At 39.1% G+C, this 25,043-nt stretch overlaps 1 protein-coding gene across 3 annotated transcripts in view; it reads right to left on the bottom strand.

Moving 5' to 3' along the window:
- Dock11 (dedicator of cytokinesis 11) overlaps window positions 1-25,043 on the bottom strand; it is a 184,956-nt gene that overhangs the window by 94,680 nt on the left and 65,233 nt on the right. For all 3 annotated transcript variants that reach the window (XM_036174944.1, XM_036174943.1, XM_036174945.1), the window contains exons 7-15: window positions 18,187-18,321; window positions 14,599-14,776; window positions 14,141-14,220; window positions 12,924-13,007; window positions 8,494-8,634; window positions 7,129-7,341; window positions 4,323-4,445; window positions 2,909-2,991; window positions 98-220 (exon numbers count right to left, since the gene is read on the bottom strand). In XM_036174944.1, the coding sequence (XP_036030837.1) occupies window positions 98-220; window positions 2,909-2,991; window positions 4,323-4,445; window positions 7,129-7,341; window positions 8,494-8,634; window positions 12,924-13,007; window positions 14,141-14,220; window positions 14,599-14,776; window positions 18,187-18,321 (1,160 nt within the window). The remainder of the gene's footprint in view (window positions 1-97; window positions 221-2,908; window positions 2,992-4,322; window positions 4,446-7,128; window positions 7,342-8,493; window positions 8,635-12,923; window positions 13,008-14,140; window positions 14,221-14,598; window positions 14,777-18,186; window positions 18,322-25,043) is intronic.

Here is a 25,043-nt window from a genome sequence, read left to right as displayed (position 1 = left end):
GCATCAGTTTTGTCCATGTATAATTCACATTCACTACTTTAAGAAATTGATAATTCATCCATCCTATTCATTGAGTACAATAATATCACATACTTACTTTTTGTATTCTGATAGCAACTTGAGAATGTCTTCATTTGAAAGCTTGCTACTATCTTGTTTATACAAAGGGGAAAATCTCCCGTCCAGATCCAGAGAGCCTTGAATGTCTTTGAAAATGGGTCTAGAACAGCAGTAAAAAAAGCTTTTCAAACAAAGTTGGAAGTGCCAATAAATTCAACTAGTACTGGTGAGAATGCCAAAGTGTCAACGTGCTACGGCAATGCTTTGGCAGGCTCACAAAGTGAAGCACACACCACTTACTCTACACCAATGCTATTCTACTTCCAAGCATGGTTCCGCATGCTACCTGGATGCTCACAGCAGATATGTTTGCTATAACCCTAAATTGGTAATAAATCAGAAATTGACCAACTAGTAAATGAACAAACTGGCATATCACACAGTGCAATGCCACATAAAATACCCAAAATGAATGACCACACAACATGTATAAATCTAAAAAGTACACTGAACGCAAGTAAGCAACCCCAAGAATACATGCTGCAGGATTCCACTTCTATGATGGGTTCAGGACAGATAAAATTTCATCTACCATGACAATCAGATGGGTGGTTGCTTGGGTGAGTAAGGGTGCAATAGGTGAGTGGACAATCCACGAGGAACATTTCTGGGGAGAAATATTCCTTATATACCTTATCAGTCATGGTTAAAGTGGTCATTACATTTGCGAACGCTTACTAAGGTCAACTCTTAATGTATGTATATTATCAAAAGTGATGTGTTTTATCACCATGAACTGATAAAAATTGCATTGAATCTTAAAGATAATTTAATATAAAGCTTATTATATAAGTATAGTTATATTATCATTTTGAGGCCCGACCCTCTTACTTTTTTTTGGAGACAAAAGTCTCACTATGTAGCCTGGCTGGTCTGGAATTTACTATGTAAGACCAGGCTGGCCTCGAACTCAGAGATCTGCCTGCTTCCCTCTACCTCGTGAGTGCTGAGATTGAAGATGTATGTATGCACACCCAGCCTCTTCTACCATTTTAAGCAGCTATTTAACTACTAAAATGGAAAGTAAGATATAAGCAGCTAATGCACTGGAAGTAGCAATAGCCAGAAACCCAATTCTCCATAGCAGAGCCCATTGCTCCTACTTTTAAATATTTATATCAACTAACAGCAGCTTTTCATACACTTTTTAAGTGCCAAACTTTTAAAAGACAAAACATTCAGAGAACATTCTTGCTATTGCTGCTGATAGAAACCATCCAGGAAGGAGAAAATAGCAGACTTTCTCACCAGAACTGGGGATCAGTTTCTCTCTGAAGCTTTCAGAATTAGTTTTCTCAACTGGCCAAATGGCATCAAGCAGTTCCTGTAACTGTCTGGGAGCAGGAGAATGCCACAGTGGCCTAGAGTTAGTGCTAAGGCTGGGTAGCCCAGAGCCTGATCTCTACTCTGCCACATGCTGTAAGACTTAGGCATGGGTTTCATTTTCTTTTTCCTTTCTTTCTGTGCCTCCATTCCCTCATGCCAAAGATGGGGCAATGGGACCGGTCTCTTAAAAAAATAAACATTAGGCCAGGCATGGCAGTGCATGCCCATAATCCCCAGCATTCTGAAGCCAGAGGCATGAAGATTGCTCCAAGTTCGAGCCCAGCCTGGTCAACATAATAGTGAGCTCTAGGTTAAGCAGAGATATATGGCAAAACTGTACTTCAAAAAATAAATCAATAAACAAAATATGCATTTAAGAACTTATATCAGTATGTTCTGAACAGAGTTAACACTTAATGAGTACTATTAGTAATAAACAGTAGCAGTAGCAGTAAAGGACTTTGAAGGTAGAAGCATTACAAGTAATTGTATATCTATATCTACAATCCATACTTGACCTTCTAGAATGTCAACCTAGTTTCTGCCATTCACCTATCCTTGACAATCATTTGTTTTAACCAGTATGTAAAACAAGGAAAATAGTGCCTTCTCATTTGTCAGCACATGAAACATTTTGAGATCCTTACCCCAAATAAAATGGTTATAAATAGTGACAGAAGAGTTGATTCACTTCAAATCCCCTACCTTGTGCTATTCCCCAGCACACAGTGAACATAATTGATTGAATTATTCAGAACACAGTGCCCTTTCCCAAGAACTCCCAGTCAGTTGTACAGGCTGTACCACAAACAAGCTGATGAATTTACACTTTGAAGTGGGGGTAAGCAAGAAACAGGCTTCAAGTCCCCATTGCCTGGAGATTTGTAAGATTTGGATAAAATATCTTCATAAACTACAATAACGTAAGAGTCGTAGAAAATGTAGGCTTCTAAATAAACTATTCCCAAAGGGTTGGCTGAGCTTGTCATCAGGAAACAAGAGAATCTATTAATTAGAAGCTTGCACTTCATGACTGCATTCTTTGTCATCGAATATTTAGTACATATTCCAGAATGATTCTATGATAATTTTTAAAGCCATAAACCCAGCCAACTCTGAAAAACTGGGCATATTGTACATAATTCGTCACACATTTTAGTTCTCTGGGGGAAAATTCTATCATGTTAGCAATGAGCTGTATTAAAATATAAGATTAAGTGGCATCCATTGGACTAACCCAAGCCAAAAAAAAATTCCCTAAAGCAAGATTATACAAACAGAAGAGGGGTTTGGAAGGGGGTCTTGGATGCACAGAAAATTCTAAAGGAAGAAGCTATACATCCCATGTGTCCCAAGACACAACTGGCCTGCCAGAAATAGACCACTGAATTGCTGGTAAGGACACTGGTCCCCAACTTCAGACAACCAAAAATAGAAGGGTCAGGATTTTGTTTACACAAACCTGGTTGCCCAAGCAAAGGGCATTCTGTATTGTCCAAGGCGACTACACACTTGTTTAGCTGTCCTGTGTACCTTCTGGGCTGTCTATGTTCAGAAAGAAGAAGATGAATTTAGATTTGTTTAGTCTGCCATGGATTCACCCACAAACCTCCCCCCAAGTCATCATTATAAAACACCAAAATCTAGGAAGAAACATCTATAAATAAATAAAATATTAAAATATAACATATCCCTGCTACCCATTTTCCAAGACTAAAGTATCTCTTTTAAAATCCTGGTGTGGGGGAAGTGACTAGAGATGAAACCCAGAGCCTTCCACACTACCACCGAGCCAAATCCCTAACCAAAAAGTGAATTCTTTTTGGCATGTTGTTTTCTCCACGGAAGACAGACTAAAGAGATGTAGGAATCCTTTGTACCACAGTCCTCTGCTAGGAACACTTTGAGCAGTATTAACATGTATTTCCTTCCATGCTGCTGACAGATCCTCATTATTCATGGAAGAAGTGTGCTCTAGATACAGTTGACCTTTCTACTGCCAAGATAAGGCACAAGTGACAAAAGTCAATGCAATTAGTCTCATGTGGGCAGCAGCCGCTGTTTGAACAGGCAATGGGAGATTACAAAGGCGATAAGCTCTCTAGAAGGCCTAAAACAGGCGGCGAAGCACAGGCTGGATACTTATCCCTAGGGACACAAAAATGCTACAGGCTTTTGTGTACACTGCAAACACTTTCCCCCACAGATTAGTCATGTCTTCTCAGCATCTTCTACTTAATAAATGTTATTTGATTTTTTTTTTTTTTTGAGCTGAGGACCAAACCCAGGGCCTTGCGCTTGCTAGGCAAGCGCTCTACCACTGAGCTAAATCCCCAACCCAATAAATGTTATTTGAATACAGTAAAATGCAACAGACAACAGACTGCCGGCTCTTAAATATACAGTAACTGTGGTGCTATGAATGAATTGTTCCACAAACACTTCCCTCCCCTAGGTCTCAGATTTCTTATTTATAGCATGAGAGGACAGGACTCAAGCAAATGGTTTCTAAACAGTCAGATGCATCATCTAGAGACTTCGATAATGACAAAACTGGCCATTTGAGAACATTCAAAAACAATGAAAAATCCCCACCATGTGTATGTGAACACATCATGCAAGAAAGGACTAACACTGAAAAAGTATAAAGAATGAAATGGAGCACAACAAATGGCAGCCCTTCAAAGTCAGGACACTGATGAAGTGCTCAGAGACAAGAGTCGACATCGGTACAGCTTTCTATAGCAGACAACGTGAAAAAAGTCCTCAGATAATGTAATTTTTCTCAAAAAGTCACAGACAGTGCCATTTAAAATACTGGTAAAAGCTAAGTTCTCTATTAAGCAGGTATATCCACCAATGGTGTTTTACAATACCTTTATTGGATCTGAGTTTTTGATGTAGGGTTCTGCACAGTGTGTGATGTTTCCCTGCAGCACCTTTTCAATTCTCACAACTAGAAAAATTTCAGGATGTGGATTCGTCACTGAAAAGATTCCCTGGGGAAAAAATGACTTCTGTTAGATATTTTTATGCGACATACATATGGCTGTTTGGCAACTGATATCTTGTAGTGTGCAGAGTACAGAATGTTGATATTCAACATAGGATCATGTCCAGGATTCTAGGAATAGGTAGAACATTTTTGTTATTTGGGGGACTTTTCTGAGACATGGTCTAGCTATTTACAGCCCAGGCTAGGTTTGAACTCAAAACAATCCTCTTGCCCCTGTCACCTGAATGCTGGAACCCTAGTATCCCAGGCCTGTACCAGCATGTCCAGAGGGTAATGGCAGCTGCTTCCGATGTAGCTTTCCAAATGCAGTTACTATTTTCTTACCAGCATCACCTGTGTTCAGTCCCAAAGTACATGTCACACTATGCTGCCAAGCTCCTCCTGTTTGGCTATTTTGCAAGTTGGGTTCTTAGACCTAGTGACTACAATACACATGTTTGGTTGCATTGCTATGTGCTAAAGATAATGTGTGTCTCCCAAGTAGCTCTAACTACTGAGCAGTTCACTCCCAATTCACACTGAATGCGGTGAAGAAGCTCTGCCTAATATAAAAACTCACCAGCTGGGGCTGAGAAGATGGCCCAGCAGTAAAGTGTTTGCCACACAAGCAGGAGCGCCTGAGTTTGACAGTCACATAAAGCCAGGAGTAGCTCTGTAATCCCAGTGCTGGGAAGGAGATAGGTACATAGATCTCTGGAGTTCATGGGCCAACCAGTCCAGCTGAATGGAAGAGCTCCCAGCTTCACTGAGAGATGCTAATTCAAAAAATTAAGTGGAGGGGTAGAAAGTTGGCTCATGCTCTTCTTGCAAGGGCCAAGAGTTGAGTTCCCAGCACCCATGTAGGCAATGGGGCTCACAACTGCCTGTATCTCCAGCTCCAGAAGCCTACATGGACATCCATTTGTCTATATATGCACACATTAACACACACACAATTAAAAACAAAAAATTAAAATCTCTTTTAAAAACAAAAATAAGGTAGAGAATGATTGAAGAAGACACCATCATTGACCTTTGACCTCCACACTTGCATGCACAGGTACATACACATACCCTCATGGACATATACAGGCAACACACACACACACACACACACACACACACACACACACACACACGCACACCCTAAACCATTTTATGGAAAACTCTCAAGTTTAAAAGTTTTGGTACTGTCGATATAAAGGGAAGACGCAGAGGCTCTAGAACTCGCCTGATCTCTTTATACTGTTTAAAGGCACAAATGTGGTTACATCATTTTCTTTGAATGTGTGTGGAATAACAACGCCATCTTTTGTCTTTCCAAATGAAAAAAAAAAATCCTCTAAATACTGTTAGTGGTTTTTGTCTCTCAATTGAACAAACAAATGAATTTGAACAGAATAATCCATCATTGGGTCTTTACCAAGTTTTATTTTCCTGTTTGGTGTATTACCAAGTTTATTAATACATTGCTTTATAGTTTTCCAAGCATTTCAGAAACGTCATCTCATTAGTTCCACATTGGAGCTGCTGAGTTTGACAGAACACAATAGAAAACAGTTCAAGTGGTTAGCAATGTCCCCTCCCCGACCACGTCAAAGAGCCTGGAGAAAGTCTGGGCGATAGATTCCCAAGCATGAGCAAACACGGAACAAGCCTTGTAAAATATGGATGAGGATGTAGACACCCTAGGTTCACATTCTGGCACCATTCATCAGTTTAGGCAATTCACATCTCTTCTACACCTCAGGTTTCTAACCCATGAAATGATGGCACGAAGAGTGACAGTGATCTCAAAAACTTCTTGTATGGATTAAATGAAAGAACGTACATTAGGTGTCTGGTTACCACTAGGGTGGCCCATCAAACTACATCACGGTCACAGAACTTGGCTTCTGGTATTGCTGGAAACATGCTGCCTGAGCTGTAAGCTGGGCTAACAGACTGTTCAAGCTGCCCTTGCAGAAGGTATGCTTAGCACTGGACCTTGAGCCTTACTAGGATTTTTACTTCTTAAATTATTTTTAAGGGGATAAGAGTTTATTCTGTTACTATGTCTGCCAAATATGGCCTGGTAACCAAGATTCAGGATACCCAAAATTCCATGTTTCAATGCAGTGACAATGTCGTGAAGGTTTCATAGAAATGGAACAAAGGAAGTCATAAAGTAATGCATATTTCAAATTCATGTGTGGAGCCATTGTAGGTGGGACACTGTGCTTTCATCCCTTTGCTTTTTCAAGAACCATTTTTGAAAGGGATTGTTATGCTCCACTAAAACTACCTACTTATAAGGGACATGAGAATGTAGGGTCAGTTTTTCTTCAGAGAATAAAGATTTGTGGCACCTACTGCCACACCCAGAAGATCAAACCAGTATGAATGAGTGTGTGTACATGTGTTCACATGTGTGTGTCTGGCTCTATATTTGTGCTGTATTTCACAAAATATTCCCATTGACTTTCACAGCATGGACCCACTAAAAGATGTTACTCTGCCAATGTGTTACTAACATGTTCATTGCTTTCCATTTCCCCCTGCCAACCTCAGTCAGCAGAAGACCATCTGTGGACAGATCTTCTAAGAGGTGGGATACCCTAAGAAAAATGTGTGACACTATGAAGTAAGGCAAAGATGCTTCTCTTTCTTGTTCTGAATGTGATGAAAAGCTAGTGCTCAACACTCACCTGCTTTATGTAGCGTAACTGCGACTCAGCAATTCCGTGGATGAGAGACTCAGGTGAATAGCCCTTTGCGGTCCCTTCATTGGCCAGTTGGGTCGAGGCACCCCACAGCATTTCACGGACAGAGGGCGGGTTCAAGTCTACATGAAAGTCGGCTGAAATTTTACAGTTGTTCTTTACATCAAATAAGGCGAGGTTGATGAAAAAGGGCTCAACCTAGGAATGAAGACAGAAGAAATTTTAAAATTAAGACTTTGGGAGATAAACAACAAAATGAGTTTTTTCTTCAAATTTGAGTTATTGTGTTTACCATCCCAGTTCAATATTTAGTTAAAATTGCACTATTGTTGTTCTGCAGAGAAGGACAGGCATTCAGAAATGAAAAACTAGTCAAATTTTAATTATGTGTAGTGTAAATTCCCAAGTTATAAATTCCCACAAACTTACAAGTCACATTTTTCAAAAGATGAACTTTCATCTAAAGAAAAACTGATCTATGAACAAATTTTCAATCTCTACACATTTACTGATATGACTCCTAAAACAATGCTAACCTTCTAGATGAGTTTTAAAATTTTCTGTCTGGTATACTGCAATGTACTAGACTATACATTTCATAAGAGCTAATATCAGTCAACAGTAAGCTACTCAAATAATGCTCTGCCCCATCAGCAAATTTGGAAGACATGATTCCTCCCTACAGATGGCATTTGAAAGCTGGTCACAAAGAGAAATTTCATGCCAGATGGCATAAAGATTAACCCATTACAGGCAGAAAAGTGCTTGGGTGTATTTTAGCTACTTTGTGAAAGAATCAATCATTACTTGGTGTTTCTGAAACTAAAAACACAAAGATGAACATCAAATACAGTGTCTTTGAAGATTTGACATTTACAGAGGCAAATATCTCTGACCACCTCAATTTAGGATACCTAATATTTATACAGACCAAAAGTGAATTCCATTCTATAGAACAGTAAGTGAGCCTAGCAGGCTGCATAGCATCTGTGTCTCACTGGGGCTTGGGGATACTAATTCATTGCTATGAACCAATTTTCCGAAAGAATTCCTATTCCTGAGTCAAATCCAGTGTGAGGGATGTTTTTTCCAGGTTCTGGGGACGTGATGCTCCTGAAAAGGAAGCGCCTTCTCCATCTGCTACTCTAAGTAGGTAAGATTTGTAGGAATCCTCTCAAGATGAGAACACATGTGTATTTTGGCCGAAGAAAGAGATGAAATTCTTCCTGTCAAATTTATCATAGTATGTAACAGTGGAATTTCATCCTGCCAATTAGTCCTTAGTCATTAAAAAAAAGTATTTCTTTACTTTGCTGGATGCAGGGCAGTAAAAAGAAAGGTCATACATACATTTGTGGGTGGTCCTTTTGCATTGTCTCCAATGTGACCCAAGATGTTGAAAGTTAAATCATGGCAATTCACCAGGAAACGCTTGGTGCACTTTTCTTCAAATGGCTTCACATCAGGCTCAATTCCTGAAAAGTCCAACCTCTACAAAACAGACAGTGTGAGTTATCTAAAAAGTCAGGATTCCTGGTGACACTGATTGATACAGATTCAGATCGGTATAGCAGAGACAGCAGCAGAGTCCAATAACTCTGTCCAGTCTCCACTGAACCCTTCTGATGCTTCCATTCAACCTGTGCAGCAGGACTCCCATTTCCCATATTTGTGGGCTTGTCTTTTACTTTTTTTTTTTTTTTTTGCCTTTCCCCCTCATTTTACTGTTCCAAATCACACATCCCTCCCTGGTTCTTTTTCTGTCTAGTACACTGAGTGCCTCTGTCACCACAGGGTCTTTGTGCTTGCTGCTCTATAAGGAAATCTGCCCCCAGGAAGCTGTGTGGCTAGCTCCATTCTTTCTTTCAAGTCTCTCTCATCAATTGGCACTTGGGAAGGGAAGTAATTCCCCCAACTCCCTGTAAAAAAAAAAAAGCATACTGACAGTCTATAATTCTTCTCTTGGATTTATTAACATTGTGTTTTTTAGTATGCATTTATTTAGCTTTCTTTTTCTTTATAAAATATACCCTCAAAGATGGTAGAATTTGTTTCCTTCACAAGCCCTTCAGGAGGTCAGAGGGACAGGAATAGGTATGAAAGCCTACAAGAATCACGCAGTGGTGTCAGACAGCAGATCACATAGACACTGTTAAGAACTCTGTTGTGGCATACAGATGAATGATAGATTGGGGGAGTGAGTAGAAATAAGTAATTCAATTAGGAATGTTTTGAGTTTGAGGTGATTAGGGGGGTGACTGGGAAACTAGGGGAGGTCTGGGTTGGAGATAAGGATTGAAAGTCATTGGCATCTAAGGGTGAGAGGCAGCCAAGGAGGCCAGGGAGACCACCTACATTTAAATGATGGGCAGAGAGGGAGGCCCTGCCTAGAACGGATAAACATGAGCTCAGCTGCTAATAGAACTGCCACAAAGATGTATGTCTTTAAAAGTACTTGTGGTTCAAGATAAATACAACTTTTAAACAAAAGATACTGAGAGTCAGTTCCTCTGAGTAGGGCAGCATCTGTGTCTCCTCAGAGAAAACTCAAGAAAACTCCCCAGCTCCCAAGGCTCACACAGTCTAAGTACCTCTGTCCATTTCCTTTGCAAAGAGGAAGCCAAGTATAGATTATGGGACAACTTATACTTTCATTAAGACCACAGGCACAGTGCAGGAGAAGTGACACAAAAGGAATTTGATCAGAGACTACTGCCAATAAGCAACAGTCAAGCCAAGAAACATAAGAAAGTTCTCAGTTACCTAAGCAGCCCAAGTCAAGGCAAGTATTATACCTGAAGACTCTTAGATATTACAGCTGTTTTGACCCAGCCTGTGTCCCCAACAAAACTCCCCTTAAAAGGGCCTAGTGCATAAAATTTGTACTGAATGTATGATTTTCCCTCTCTGAGTCTATTTATCTACAAAAATAATGCAAGTTTAGGACTAGGCAGCTCCCTTTTGAATGCTTATCTACGGAGCCAGCTGAAAGCAAGTCATTGCCACGGAGATGAAGTCTAATTTCTGCCCATTTATCTGCTCTATTTTCTGTCTTACTCAGACAGTGGAATGTGGAGTAACTGGCCCAAAGTGCCTCCAGCTCCCAAATCCTTTCCTTTCTAAGGCCCTCAAGTACAATCGTTGAGACATATGGCCTTCCCCAGCAGTTCAAAGTTGGAGCCATACCCCTTCAGTCAAACTAGCATTTTATTATTCCCTAAGGTCATAGACAAAAATCTTATCTCTGTGTTGAAATGTGAGCAGAAGAGGAAGTTGAAATTAGGGGTTAGCATTTCACCTTTTCTACTTGACACAACATGAATTCCTCTGTGGTGAGATGCCCTTCCACAATCAACATTAAATTCAAGTTATTTGTACTTAAAGATTCATCACCACTGTGGGTTTTCTCTCATTGCAGCTCACCAATAAACACAGAATCAGTTCAGTTTCATGACCACAAAAACACTACACCACAAGTTTTTAAAGATACTGGATTTAGTTTCAACCACTGTCAATTGCCTCCTTTGTACTCAGTCAAAGAGCCTGACATGTCCAATTAGAGCCCAGTCACCCAGGGCAATCAAAGGTTCAGTCATGCTTGCAACAAGTACATTTCTGAAGGAGAATCCTAGAGCTCCCATCTCTGAATCTCCTCGCTATTCTAGTTTTTTTTTTTAATTTACTTACTGTCTGTCCCTGTCTCTCTCTCTCTCTCTCTCTCTCTCTCTCTCTCTCTCTCTCTCTCTCTCTCTCTCTCTCTCTGTGTGTGTGTGTGTGTGTGTACATGATAGCACATGCATGAAGAACAGAGAACAGTTTTCTGGAGTTGATTCTCTCCTTCCACTTTTAAGTGGGTTTCAGGAATTTAAGTCATCAGGCTTGGTAGCAAGCACTTTACCAACTAGACCATCTCATCAGCATATATGTATGTATGTATGTATGTATGTATGTATCTATCTATCTATCTATCTATCTAATCTCATAACTGACATTAAAACAATTTATAAAACTTTTATGAGAAATATAGAAAATGTTTTGTATTTAATTAATTTGCTAGGGCTAGGAATGCTAGGTAAAGTGCCTACTGTGCACACACAAGGACCTGAGTTGGGAGCTTAGCTATCCACATAAAAAGCCAGGCACAACATTGTACATCTCTAAGCCCAGAGCTGGGGGGGAGCATGGAGACAGGTAGATCTCAGGGGCTTGCTGGCCAGTCTAGCTAAAACAGTGAGCTCCAGGTTCATTGAGAGATCCATTTCAAGATATAAGGTTGGGGTAATAGGGGAAGATTCTCCAAGTCAAATTCTGGCCTTCATGGGTGCACAGAAAGGTGCACACATACCTTCCCTTGGACACATTCATACACCACACATGTACACCACACAGTATCAGTGTTACAGGGTAATTTTATTAATGTATGCATCATACATACATACTTTTTCAATTTCAAGCCACATTTAAAAGTCTATTAGAGAGCTCTATGAAGCATAAACAAAAAATAACAAAATCAGTTTTCCTCAAACTATTTTATATTTTCCTAATATGTTTTTACTGGACTAAAAACTGCTATGCTCATGTAATATTTCTATTTAAAACAAAATCAGCCAGGTGGCAGTGACACACACCTTTAATCCCAGCACTCGGGAGGCAGAGCCAGGCGGATCTCTGTGAGTTTGAGCCCAGCCTGGTCTACAGAGTGAGATCCAGGACAAACAGGGCTACACAGAGAAACCCTGTCTCAAAAAAACCAAATAAATGAATAAATGAATAAAGTAATTAATTAATTAAAAATAAAACAAAATCAAGATGGTTCACTGGGTAAAGGCACTACCATCCAAGCCTGACAACACAAGTTTAATCTCCAGCACTCATTAAGGGCTAAAGGAGATAGATGACTGACTCAGTTATCTTTTGACCTCCACCTAGTACCATAGCATATCTGCCTACACAAATCCCTCCCTCTCCCTCTCCCTCTCCCTCTCCCTCTCTCTCTCTCTCTCACACACACACACACACACACACATCATAATAATAATAATAATAATAATAATAATAATAATAATAATAATAATAATAAACTGTTTTAAAAAGTTTCATGTAGAAAAGTGGGAAAGAAAACAAAAATTCACTGCCCCAAATAATTTTGGGAAATATTCTTAGTTAGGAAAACTATCCAAATGGTCATATACTATATACTTTTCCTGTTCTATATGCCAACATCAAATAGAGAAAATCCATATTTCATTAAATTCAGTTCTCTTTGTATTACAGATGTTCATTGCCACGAGATCACAGCTGTACATAATGGATTCAGAGAACACTGAAAGCATCTTTAGGCATTATTTAAATTATCCATGGTGAGCAGCAAGATGAAAGGATCTAAGGGACTTAAAAAAGATATACACATTCTGTCCCATGCTATTAACAGTCCTCTTGAATGGGGAGTGAGTTAGAACACATGTTCAAAGTAAGTGAGGTGATTCTAAAACAATCTGCTACCCCTATTGCTGAATGAAAATCAATGATTTCAATATTTCACTAATGGGTTTTTTTGTTGTTGCTGTTGCTGGGGGTGGGGGTGGGGAGTTGTTTTGGTTTTTTGAGACAGGGTTTCAAGACTGTGTAGCCCTGGCTGTCCTGGAACTCACTCTGTAGACTAGACTGGCCTCGAACTCACAGACATCCACCAGCCTCTGCCTCCGAGTACTGGGATTAAAGGTGTGAGCTACCCAGCTCCAGTTCACTGATGATTATTGCAATTAGAAATATATCAATACCTGAACCTCCGAGTCGAAAGAAAAGAGATTCTGTCTTCCATCTCCTCTACTGAGTTTGTTCAGCTGTTCTGTTTCTCTGCCATACTAGAATTTAAAAATACGTAACATTGCTGCAGTTCCTTCAAAAGAATACTAAATGCCATTAATTCTACCATTTATACAGATCAGTGACACAATATGATAATTTTTGCTTCCATGTATATAATATGGCTTAAAAATACTTGAGTGGCTGGGGAGTCACCATCACTGAGACTAATAATAAGCTGTATATCTGATTCTTATACATTTCCATAATGCCTAAAATACTCTACATTTTGTGCTCATTATAAAAAAAATCCAAAAGTCTTGGGATGCAAACAAGAAATAAAAGAGAACAATGCCATATTTGACATCTCCATAGTGCTAGTCGAGAGTTATCATATTCAATTCTATTGTCTTAGGGAAGATAATGACCACACATCTAGCATGAAACACACAAAAAGGATTCAATAAAAATCTACAAAATCATAGAAAGCACAGACTATGGGGTCATGAGTAGGTTGTGATATTTTGAAGATGTTTTTAAATTTTAAGAGAGGGGTAAATTTAAAACAGAAAACCAGGACTAAGTTTGTATCATTAGCCCAGGGAAATGAATAATGTAAAATGTAAGTAGGCTCAACAAAGATCAAAATGAATAAACTTCTAATTAATTGTAACATAGAGTACAGAGGGAATATACATCCTACTAAGATACACATGGTAATAAGTGTCTACTTTCAAAATTTGTTCATTTCAAACTCCACAAAGAAGGATTAATAACACAAACAATAGCTACTCATTGAAGTCTTTATCTGAGTAAATTATTCACATAATTTACAGGAGAAATTAGCATGTGTCATTGGAATGAATACCATTTGCATGAGCTGTATCTTTAGCCCGTTAAAAGTATTTATTTAATGATATACATGGATCAAAAATAAAAATAGATAAAATTAATAAGGTTACAAAAGTTTAGAAGTTTGTTTATTCGTGTGGTGTCTAGGAAAAAAACTTTCCACGCTGAGAGTAGACTACCAAGTCCATCATTGGAATGGATCCTTCTTTTCTACCTGTTTAATCAGTTTGGTGAGGTGCTGAACTTGAAAATGACATTTCCAAATGCAATCCAGCACTAAAACCTTACTAGCTTGCCCTGCATTATGTCAGTGGGAGATTTAAGCTGCCATAAGAGATACCTTCATCAGTTCCGGATGCATGCTCCTTTCCAAACTGGCCATGATGTTCTCAGCTTTTCCTTGGCTGCTAGTTTCATCATCTGAAAATTCATTAAAAGCAGATGTTCCAAACCATACAGACCATTACTAATCACCTAAGAGGACTATCCTTTCCCCCTCCCCAACCTCTCCAATGAGATTTATGGCAAAGAATTGTGATTATGAAAGCACAGGGGAAACTTTAACGGCCTTTTGAAAATCTGCCACGACTTTCTTATCCATTTCAGCATGGTTGCATTTTAAGTGTCAGGTACCATGCAGTACCAACACTTTTAAAAGTCTAGCCTGTAGTCACTCTTCATGAAGAAGCAGGTTGGCCTTTGTTGTTAAGGTTATATCCTCACCTAGCACAAACGGCATTCCCATGGGTTAAAGATGAGGAACTTACTCTCAAGAATGAATCATTTCAAAACTCTTACCTGGTACTGCTTCTACTGTCTCCTTTTTCTCTTGCACTAAGCTGTCAGTATTGATCTGAATAATCTTTTTCAACGTTATCAACCATTCCTCCATTTCCTGCTCAGTTTCAGCTGCCAGATAATGGCTATACTTATCTAACATCTTGAGTTCAAAAGCATGACGGCGCATTTTGGGGCACTAGAGAAGGGGAAAAAGGAAAACACCTGTTCAATTAGATTAGCCGCCTCTTTTAACTGCATTCATTTATTTATTTTTACCTCAGCTCAGTCTATATGTACACCAACACTTCCACAAAATCATTGCTTCTTTCAATGAGGTATAGACATGCTAGACCACATCAAACCTATCTTTGGTCCTCCTCCCAGGCCTGAGCAAAATGGAGAAAGGAAAAAGTGGGCATATATCATTGAAGGCCTTTGGGACCCTTCACATTTACAAAACCAAACCACCACCATTAAAACAAGGACACATTTTGCTATCTTCATTCACAAATTTTCCTTGCATTATTTACACTTTTCAAAACTAGATGTTAGAAGCAAGCTAAAATGTGACCTGAAACAAATACAATGCTTCCTTTATATTTCCTTATCAACACAGACATGTAATTCACTTCACCATGCACAGTATCAAATAGTATCACTAGAGTAAAAGAAGACCATAACTGTTTTACATCAATCTATGACTCTCAAAGGATATGTGAAGTGGCCCACACTGAATATTAGAACAGAAGGAAAAGAAAACCCATTTTCTGGCTTCAAATCCTAATAACACTCTTTACCACCTTCTCTGTCGTGACAAAAGAAATTGCCCCCTCTTTTGTGCCTCAGCACAAATCAGTGCCTCAGCAAGCATTTCAAGAAAGGCTCATAAATCAATAATTCTCCACTGCATGGTCATTATTAAGAAGAAATCATCGAAGTTCCTCCTTTTTGTCTTCAAAGACTGGAAAAGGGTGAAATTAGAGCAGCGTAGCAAGCCATAACGATTTATGCATGTGAAAACACCAGGGAGGGGGACTCAGAAAAGGATGACTGTGGCGAACTGCGAAGAAAGGTCACTGGAAGAGGGCTGACTGAAACACTGCAGTCAAATGAAAAGACGCGCTTATCATGTATTTTCAAAAGCACCTTGGGCTGGGGCTGATGCTCAGCAGTATAGCCCTTGCCAGGTATACTCAAGACATGAAGTTCAAGCCTCAGCTCTGTGCACACAAAACTGAACCAAATAAAAAGCATGTTGAATTTACATAGATGGTTACAGTTTTAAATTTTTTCATTTGAACCTCATGGCAATCTTATTGGATAGAGTATGGCAGATATTATGAATCTGACATTACAGTTTTGAAAATATTCAAATAAATTGAAATTATTGAACCAGTCCCCTATTTGAATCACAGTGCTGCAGTATAGACATGAGGTAGATCACTGAATCTACTCTGAGAAAAAAAGATAAGAAATAGTAGAATAAATAAATGGGTGGGTCATTGAATCTACTCTGAAAAGCAAAAAGAGGAGTATAGAAATAATAAGATAAAAGGCGGATTTTTCTAAAATTGAAAGATATAGAAAAAAGATAAAAGGTAGACTTTTGAATCTACTCAGAAAAGAAAAAAGAATATGGATATGATAAAAGGTAGATTATTGAATCTACATTTAAAATGGAACTATTTGTTTTAAATAGGATAGGTAATGAATTTTTTGTCTGAGTTTATCAAATGTTACTGGACTGGACATTGTCAATGTAATTCTTGACTGTATATATTGTATATACTTATTGGATATAGTTTTTCTTGTATTTGTTATAAGCTTTTTTTAACTTTAGACAAAAAAAGGGAAATGTGGTGGTAATGTGTTCCCCAATATATTTTACATCCTAATAAACTTATCTGGGGTCAGAGAACAGAACTAGATACACTAGATACAGAGGCCAGAAAATGGTGGCACACATGCCTTTAATCCTAGCATTCCAGAGGCAGAAATCCATTCCAATTTCTGTAAGTTCAAAGCTACACTGGAAACAGCCAGGCATGGTGACACATGCCTTTAATCTCAAGAAGTGATGGCAGGAAGCAGAAAGGTATATAAGGCGTGAGGACCAGGAACTAGAGCCTGGTTAAGCTTTTAGGCTTTTGAGCAGCAGTTCAGCTGAGATCCATCAGGATGAGGACACAAAGGCTTCCAGTTTGAATAAACGAGATCATCTGAAGAATTGACAAGGTGAGGATAGCTGTGGCTGGTTCTGTTAATCTGATCATTCAGTGTGTACCCCAATACCTGGCTCCAAGTTTGTTTTTATTAATAAGAACTTGAAAGATTAGTGCTACACCGCAGCACCTAACAATGTCCCTCTCTCCAGACTTACTATTCAAATAATTTCTCTGTCTTCTCATTTCCACCTGACCTTTGTCTGTCTCCAGTAATCCAAATCAATAAACACTTGCTAACTCTCTAAGGTGTGTACAGCCTTGTTAATTATTATAGGAGTTACAGGAATGAGTGAGACAGGGTCTTTGCAAATTCAACCCCCCAAAAGGAAGAAAACACAATTTAATGTGTGATTTTGATAAAGGAAACAGCCACAGGGTAGCCCAGAGGACACGGTGCTGAATTGGACCAGTGGAAAAGCTAGTGAGGAAGGAAACAGAAAGCACTGCAAGGTTGAAAGGGAATTGAAACTGAGTTTTAAAAGGCAAGAGTAACTGAACAAGGCTTTGTGTCAAAATAAAACATGGGCTAAGATATTGTATAGTACGCATAAAACCCTAGGTTCAACTCCCAGTATCACAAAAAGAAATAAAAAGAAACAGGGAAGCCACAAACCTGCCTTAACTCCATGGAAAACACAGCTTGTTGTGATCAGGACAGAGATGTATAGAGAGATGCAAAGGAATAAAACTAGACAATAGGTTAAAGGTATATCACCAGGAGCCTTGAATCCCATGGGAGAAGCTTTAGATGTTCCCCTGCGAAACAGGAAATCAAGACCCAAAGGTTTTGAAAAAACAAGTGAAGGAGCTACTCTATGTCTCAGGAAGATGGACTCAAGTAAAAGAGTAAATTGGGAATTAGGAAGCAAGACTTGGGAGCAGAAAGATGGCTCAGTGTTCAGGAGTATCTACTCCTTACATAGAGGACCTGAGTCCAGTTCTCAGCATCTGCTTTAGGCACGGTATATTTGCTTCTAACTCCAGAGGAATCCAGTGCCCTGTTCTGGCCTCCACAGGCACCTGCACTCATCTGCACATATCCACATACATGAATAAACATAAGAAAAAGTAATGATAAAAAAAGAAATCATTAAACAATTGGAAAATGGCAAAAGTCTAAGGTAGGCATTATACAAGGGATATTTAGGGAAAATTCAAAGAAAATGCAAATCAAGAGGCACTTTGGAGTCAGACTCAAAGGATTTGATGAACTTTTAAATACTAAGAAGTGGGGTACTGAGAAGATTTAGAGATTTCAAACACAGGTGTTTGGGGGCATGGAGATGCCATCAACCAAGAGGGGGAAAATGCTTAGATTTTTAATAGTTCATCAACAACCCACTTAGAGAAAGAGAAAGAATGATTACTGTGATAGTCTTACCTGAACAACGTCAATGCAGGCATCCAAGTAGATGCAACCTTTAGACTCTTTGGAATTTTTCTCATCTTTGTAAGAATTGAGGATATATGAACCATCAGGAAGTTGAGTCAAGTAAAAGTACCGTCTCTTGAACACCTAAGAAGGAGAAATGCAGCAAAGATCCACTTGTAACATATCCTCACGGCAGAAGGACTGTTTATTTGAACTAAAAACCTTAAACATCTTGCCAGCCACTATATCTGAACAATTGTCAGACAATCTCCAGAAACTGTTAAGCATCGGGTTTCTGGCTGGTGAAAAGGCTTGGCTTGTTAAGGCACTTGACATCATGTCTGCTGACCTGAGTTTGCTACCCAGGTCTCACACGGCAGGAGAGAACCAACTCCTGAGAGTTGTCCTCTGACCTCCACACATGTGCTCTGGAAATAAATAAATAAATAAATAAATAAATAAATAAATAAATAAAGGAAGGAAGGAAGGAAGGAAGGAAGGAAGGAAGGAAGGAAGGAAGAAAGGAAAGAAAGAAGGAAAGAAAGAGAAAAAGAAAGAAAGAAAAAGAAAGAAAGAAAGAAAGAAAGAAAGAAAGAAAGAAGGAAAGAAAGAAAGAAAGAAAGAAAGAAAGAAAGAAAGAAAGAAAGAAGAATTATGTCTAACTTTGTTTCTTATTTCTTTAAAGATACTATGGAGTCAAGTAATTTACCCTTAGATAATCAAATATACAGAGACTCATGAATATTATACACTTTAAAATGTATAAGGCACTTTTACATCTGAATCACTGGCCTCTTTCCCCAGCATCCTTTTCCATCTAACTGCAAGCCCCAACTGGATCTTTTCCAGTACGTTCACATCACCTTTCTATCATACATCACCTACAAACTCCACTTACAGCTTGCTCGCAGGGAAGCAGAGAGAGTCATCAGCTGTCCCGCCAATTGCCTGAGTGCTGAAGTTTGAATCAATAGGCCAAGGGGACAGCACCATGTGATCAGAGATGGGAGTAACCTGTTGCTACAACTCCCAGCAAAGCGCACAGGAATGAGGCAAAAGAGGAGGACTACCTTCATGTTCTCCCTGAAAACATTCCCATAGAGCACGATAAGCAAAGGGGATTACAAAGACTTTGATGTTTCTACGCTTTTTTTCACTAGGTCAGAAACTATAGGTAGGCTGTGTCACCATTTGACAGAGTGAAAGTAAAACTTACTCCAGTCTTAAGTCCTGAGGATGGTGGGTCTAAAACCACTCCAGAATGAGAATGGTAAGAGACAGAAAAACAAAGTCCAAGTGATTGCTGAGGAAATACACTCTTACTCACAAAAGCTGTTTAAGATTTAAGCTTGCGATTTATAACCACCCATCTGACAATCAATATGACATATGATCTGATATATAAAGGACTTGAATCATGAAAAGAACATTATTTGACCGGATCATTCATACCAACTACTTAAACTTCTGGCAAAGCATCTCGAAACACCAACAATCTGTTTCTCTGCAGAATGAACAAGTAAAATTAGACAGATGTGTGATGGGGTATTTTGTTTTAGGAAAAATAACCAGTAAAATAATAATAATGCTTACAAACATTTTGGACTTGTTTAAGTATCATCTATTTGTGAATGAAAACAAAAATGTACTAGTATGAGGGACCCCTTGCCAAGTCAGACTGATAAATGCTACAGCTTCTATTTCATATGGGCTATATGGTATCAGCAGAAGGGGGAGCAGCAGAAAACACCAGCTTCTTTTTTAGTGCCTCAACTATATGTTACTTTCCTGGGACACAGAAATAGAGTGTGCTTGTAAGTGCATTTATGTCTTTTTATATTTATACACAAATGGAGTAGCCGCTAACTAAAGTGCCTGGGGCCAGAGGAGCATTTTAGATTATATCCTTTAACTGAAAATCTGAAGTCAGTGAATTTGGGATTTTTCAGATTGGAGGTAACTCAAGTATTTCATAGATATGAATACATATTTAATATGTATAATTATAATAACATAATTATACCATTGTAATATAATGTAATGCATATAATACATATTTAATTAACACACATTTGTGTTTATAAAAAGGAATCTATATTAATATGCAATAAAAATGTTAAACAAAATGACTACTATATCCAGGCACATGCCTGTAATCCCAGTACTCAGGAGACAGAAAGATCAGGAGTTTAAAGCCTTTCTTGGCTATACAGTGAATTCAAGGTCAGTCTTGGTTATATGACATCCTCTCTCTAAAACAAACAACAAAATTGGTGATGATATTATTTATATTTAAGTATTTTTCATGACAATGGTTCACATCTCTTAAGAAAATAATGGAACCAGAAAAACTAAAATTACATACTGAGCTTATTCTAAATGAATTATTTACTGAGCATTGAGACTTTGTATAATTATGACTTTTTTAAAAGTTATGACATTAATTACATGACAGAAAACAATATATCTTCTAGGCAAAAAGAATGCAATTTAAAAAGCCTTGCAACTCAATTAAAACTTTAATTGTGACCAAATCTAAAGCTGAAAGTATATAGATTCAGTGATGCAGCTGGCCAAATCTGCTGGCAAAACCCACAAGTCAACCACAAAGAGAGGACAGAGAAAGAAAGACAGAGCAAAACATTTGTGGCCTAGAGTCAAATTACAGTGTGCACAAATGCTGTCGAATACAGCTGTCTCATCAAGCAAAGACATTCTGCAGCCATCACCACTTCCAAGATTAGTTAAAGGATGGGAAATTATAGGAAATCACTCCCTGCCTGTAACATAGCAATTACACCTCGTAGTATCACTGTAGGTAGCTCACAGATCAGAGACAGCATTTTCGTAAAAGAGCACTTGGAAGGAGCAGATGTCTCAAAGGCTGAGGATCTTGACCCTCACATCCAGGATTCCCTGTGACATTGTCCTGGAGGCTGCTTCTTTAAGTCTTCTCACTTGTAACCTGATTGGACCAGACCAGGTGATCTGGGGGATCATTTGTCAGACTCTATAAACTATTCCAATGAACATGAAAAAATTACACATTAGCTTTCCTAGCCTGACAGTCCTCCACACATACACACACACAAACACACTTAAATGTGAGATGGCCCATACATTAAATGTTCACTGAACAAGTTACACATTAGCTTTCCTAGGCTGACAATTACCTCCACACACACAAACACACACTTACACAAGACAGCCTATATATTAGAAGCACACTGCACAGCAAAGAATTGTTTTGTTTGCTCTTTTTTGAAATGGAGGTCCCACTGCATTGCTCAGGATGACCTTTTATTCCTGGTTCAATTGATCCTCTTGCCTCAAATACCAGAGTAGCTGTGACTACATGGGTTTGACACTGTGTGGCTTAGGAGTTGTTTTTAAGTCATCCATGTGTAGAAATCAGTTTGTGAATGAACAACAGATCAGGAGATGGTTATGATCTCTTCTCATTCTAAATTTCAATGATGTATCTGTTTTTTAAATAAGTTTTTAAATAATTTTTTATGTGTATGGGTGTTTTGCTTCCATATATGTATGTGCACCACTTGCATGCCTAGTGCCCACAGAGGCCAACAGAGGGCATCAGATCCCCTGGAACTGGGGTTACAGATAGCTTAGAACATGATGTATATGACCTCAGGCTACTGTGGTGTGTGTGTGTGTGTGTGTGTGTGTGTGTGTGTGTGTGTGTGTGTGTGTTTTCAATTTCTCTCCATCTTATTTTTTGAGGCAGGATCTCTCAGTGAATCTGAATCTCCCAGAGTTGGCTGGATTGGCTGACCAGCAAGTACCATGATCCTCCTGTCTTTGCCTTCCGGATGCTGGGATTACAAGGACTGCAGCACTGGCTTTTGTACATTGGTTCTGAGGGATCACATGCAGCTCCTCATGCTTGAAGGGCAAGCACTTTACCAGCTGAGCCTTCTCCCGAGCCTGTACCTGTATATCAAATCACACTGCTCAAGCTACACTGGTTTACATGCAATACTGAAGAACTCCAAAGGAACTCCTTTAAGTCTTTTCTCTTCCTGCCTTTAGCTGGGGATTGTCTTGCCTGAATAGTCACACAATTCCCCCTGCTTTCTTTCAGGGCTGCACTTGAGCCTCAACTCCCTGGACTGGTTTTCTGTAAGTACCTATAAACATTGGAGCATTCTTCTGCAGTGTGAACCCTATGTAAATCTACCTCATTCATCTATCTCTTCTTTAAAATTTACTGTTTCTTTCTAGACTATTAAGGTAAGCTATTGCTTTAAGTCCAAAATAATGCTTATAACTCATTAAAGTTTTTCCAAAGGAAAAATGAATAATTGGTCCTCTAACATATCAATGGTTTCATTCAATAGAATGATATTTCTCTGTAATACAAACATCCTTCACTTCCTCCTTGCCTTTATTATTTGTCTTAGACAGTGAGCACAGATGACAATTCTCCATCTTACTTAATGAGAAGCATTTTTCTCATTAAAAGTAGTCTTTTCAGGAGATTAAGCCAGACAGCAAGCTGGAAGAGCTGATTCTCAGGAATCAGGTCATGTTAAGTCTTTTTAAGGCCCTGAGATGTTGGGACAGTCACCTTTTGGACCTCTTCTGGACCAAGCACAAAGGTCATTTGTCACTCAGTTGCATCAAAGATGGAAGACTGTTATAAAATATTATTTTAAGATGTGTTACATTTGTTTATGCTGTGAACATTTGTTTAATGATGCAAAGATGTGTTGCATTCTTTTATGGTGCATTTGTTTAACTCTGTGAAGCTGTTACTTTGCTTGTCTAAAACACCTGATTGGTCTAATAAAGAGCTGACCAGCCAATAGCAAGGCAGAAGAAAGGATAGGCAAGGCTGGCAGGCAGAGAGAATAAATAGGAGGAGAAATCTGGGAGGAAAAAATAAATGAGAGAAGGAGGAGGACTCCAGGGGCCAGCCACCCAGCCACACAGCAAGCTATTGTGAAAGAGGTAAAGAAAAGAAATAAAGAATAGAGAAAAGTAAAAGCCTGGAGGCAAAAGATAGATGGGATCATTTAAGCTAAGAAAAGCTGGCTAGAAACAAGCCATGCTAAGGCCAGGCATTCATAAGTAAGAATAAGTCTCTGTGTATGGGTTTATTTGGAAGCTGGGGGTGGGGCAAAAGAGTCAAGGAGTAAACACAACAACAGAAGACAAGCAGGAATGGTAGTGTACCTAGTACCCTGCCTTCCAATTAGGAAAACCTTTTATCATCTTATATAACAAACCATAAGGGTGTCTGGCTATGTGTGTTGCCTAGAGTGTGGATATATCCTCTACAATATAGGAACCAGAAGTCCTAAGAAGGATGCTCTAAAGGCTAAGGGACAGGACAGGAGGGCCAGCAGCAATACAGAAATGAGGCAAGTGGATCTGCTTAACTGACGTGTTAAACTAAACAGCACTGAACAGGAGGAAGCAGGATCCTGAGACATAGGTGGGAGGATTACAAATCCAGGACCAGCCTGGGGCTGTATTATGAAACTCTTGCCTCAAAGGCAAAGGGGGTAGCAAGAGCCGCGGTGAGTCTCAGAACTGTTCTAAGCAAACAAGGAAGAAACATAGGGAAGAAAACCCCAAGACTTTATACAAAAAACCTGACTTACACTTAATTACATTAGAATGACAAGAACGTGGTCTTTCTGGAGAACCCCCTCCAGAAGCTGGCAACCTATCATTCATCTCTCTCCGTATCATTTTATACTCCTATCATGTTTTAATAGACTTCATAATTCTATACTATGGGGGGATCAAGTTCATTTTTCTTGAATAATTCTACCATAGCTGAGCACTGAAAATGTTTTAAACCAATTTGAAGCAAACCATAAAAGAGGGTAGCTACAACCCTCTCTCATCATTGCAGACACATTTTTTCTCAGACATATTTCAACAAAGATGGCCTTGCTCAACTTCCTTCTGTCCTTCCCTTCTGCTTCTTCTTCCTCCTTCTCTCTCTTTTTTTTTTGAGATAGGGTCTACTTTACAGCCCAGACTGGCCTTAATCTCAAGGTGATATTCTTGCCCCAATCCCCAAGTTCTGGGCTACAAGCAAGAGCCAGCATATCCAACTTTTTTTCATGCTTAAACTTTCAATGGTATCACATTTCTTGCCTGACCTCTCATAATTCTCCTAATATAAAATAATCCTGACTGGCATGCTTCCTGTCTTATGGTCCCTGACTAAGTGCTTTGCTCATGTACACAACTCTGTATGGTGCCCACCATCCTCATTACCACATCACAAAAGAGAAACTGTGGCACAGAAGGATACTGGAGAGCAAATCAACTTACCCTAGCATGGCTATCAGACCTCCTCTAATATGTGCTCTCTATATACTGCGGCCACACCCATATTCTCTCTTGGGACCCCCTTCTTCAAGGCCTGGCCATCTCAGACCTCATGTTCATACAGTTGGTATCTGGACAAGCATTAACTAATTGTTTTTATTATTTTTCGAGACAGGGTTTCTCTGTATAATTTTGGAGCCTGTCCTGGATCTCGCTCTGTAGTCCAGGCTGGCCTCGAACTCACAGAGATCCACCTGTCTCTGCCTCCTGAGTGTTGGGATTAAAGGTGTGTGCCACCACCGCCTGTCTAAATATTTTTATTGTGTGTCTCACATCTCCAAAGAGGTCCTAAGCCCTAAGGGGCACATGTGATACTTCTGTCTACCTACCAGAATACTAATTTCATGTACTAATAAGGTATTCATTGTATATTTGGTGATGGATTTGAGGGTTCCTAGGAGTGTCTTGCATATAGGAAGTACCTAATAAGTAAGTTTTGAGCAGTAGTCACCAAATGAGGGGAAACAAGACAGAAAAACAAATTAGTGAGAACCCCC

The sequence above is a fragment of the Onychomys torridus genome, chromosome X (assembly GCF_903995425.1).
Source record: "Onychomys torridus chromosome X, mOncTor1.1, whole genome shotgun sequence".
NCBI lineage: Eukaryota > Metazoa > Chordata > Mammalia > Rodentia > Cricetidae > Onychomys > Onychomys torridus.
Note: the sequence above shows the minus strand (reverse complement) of the source record. Positions and strands in the feature narration are given on the sequence as shown.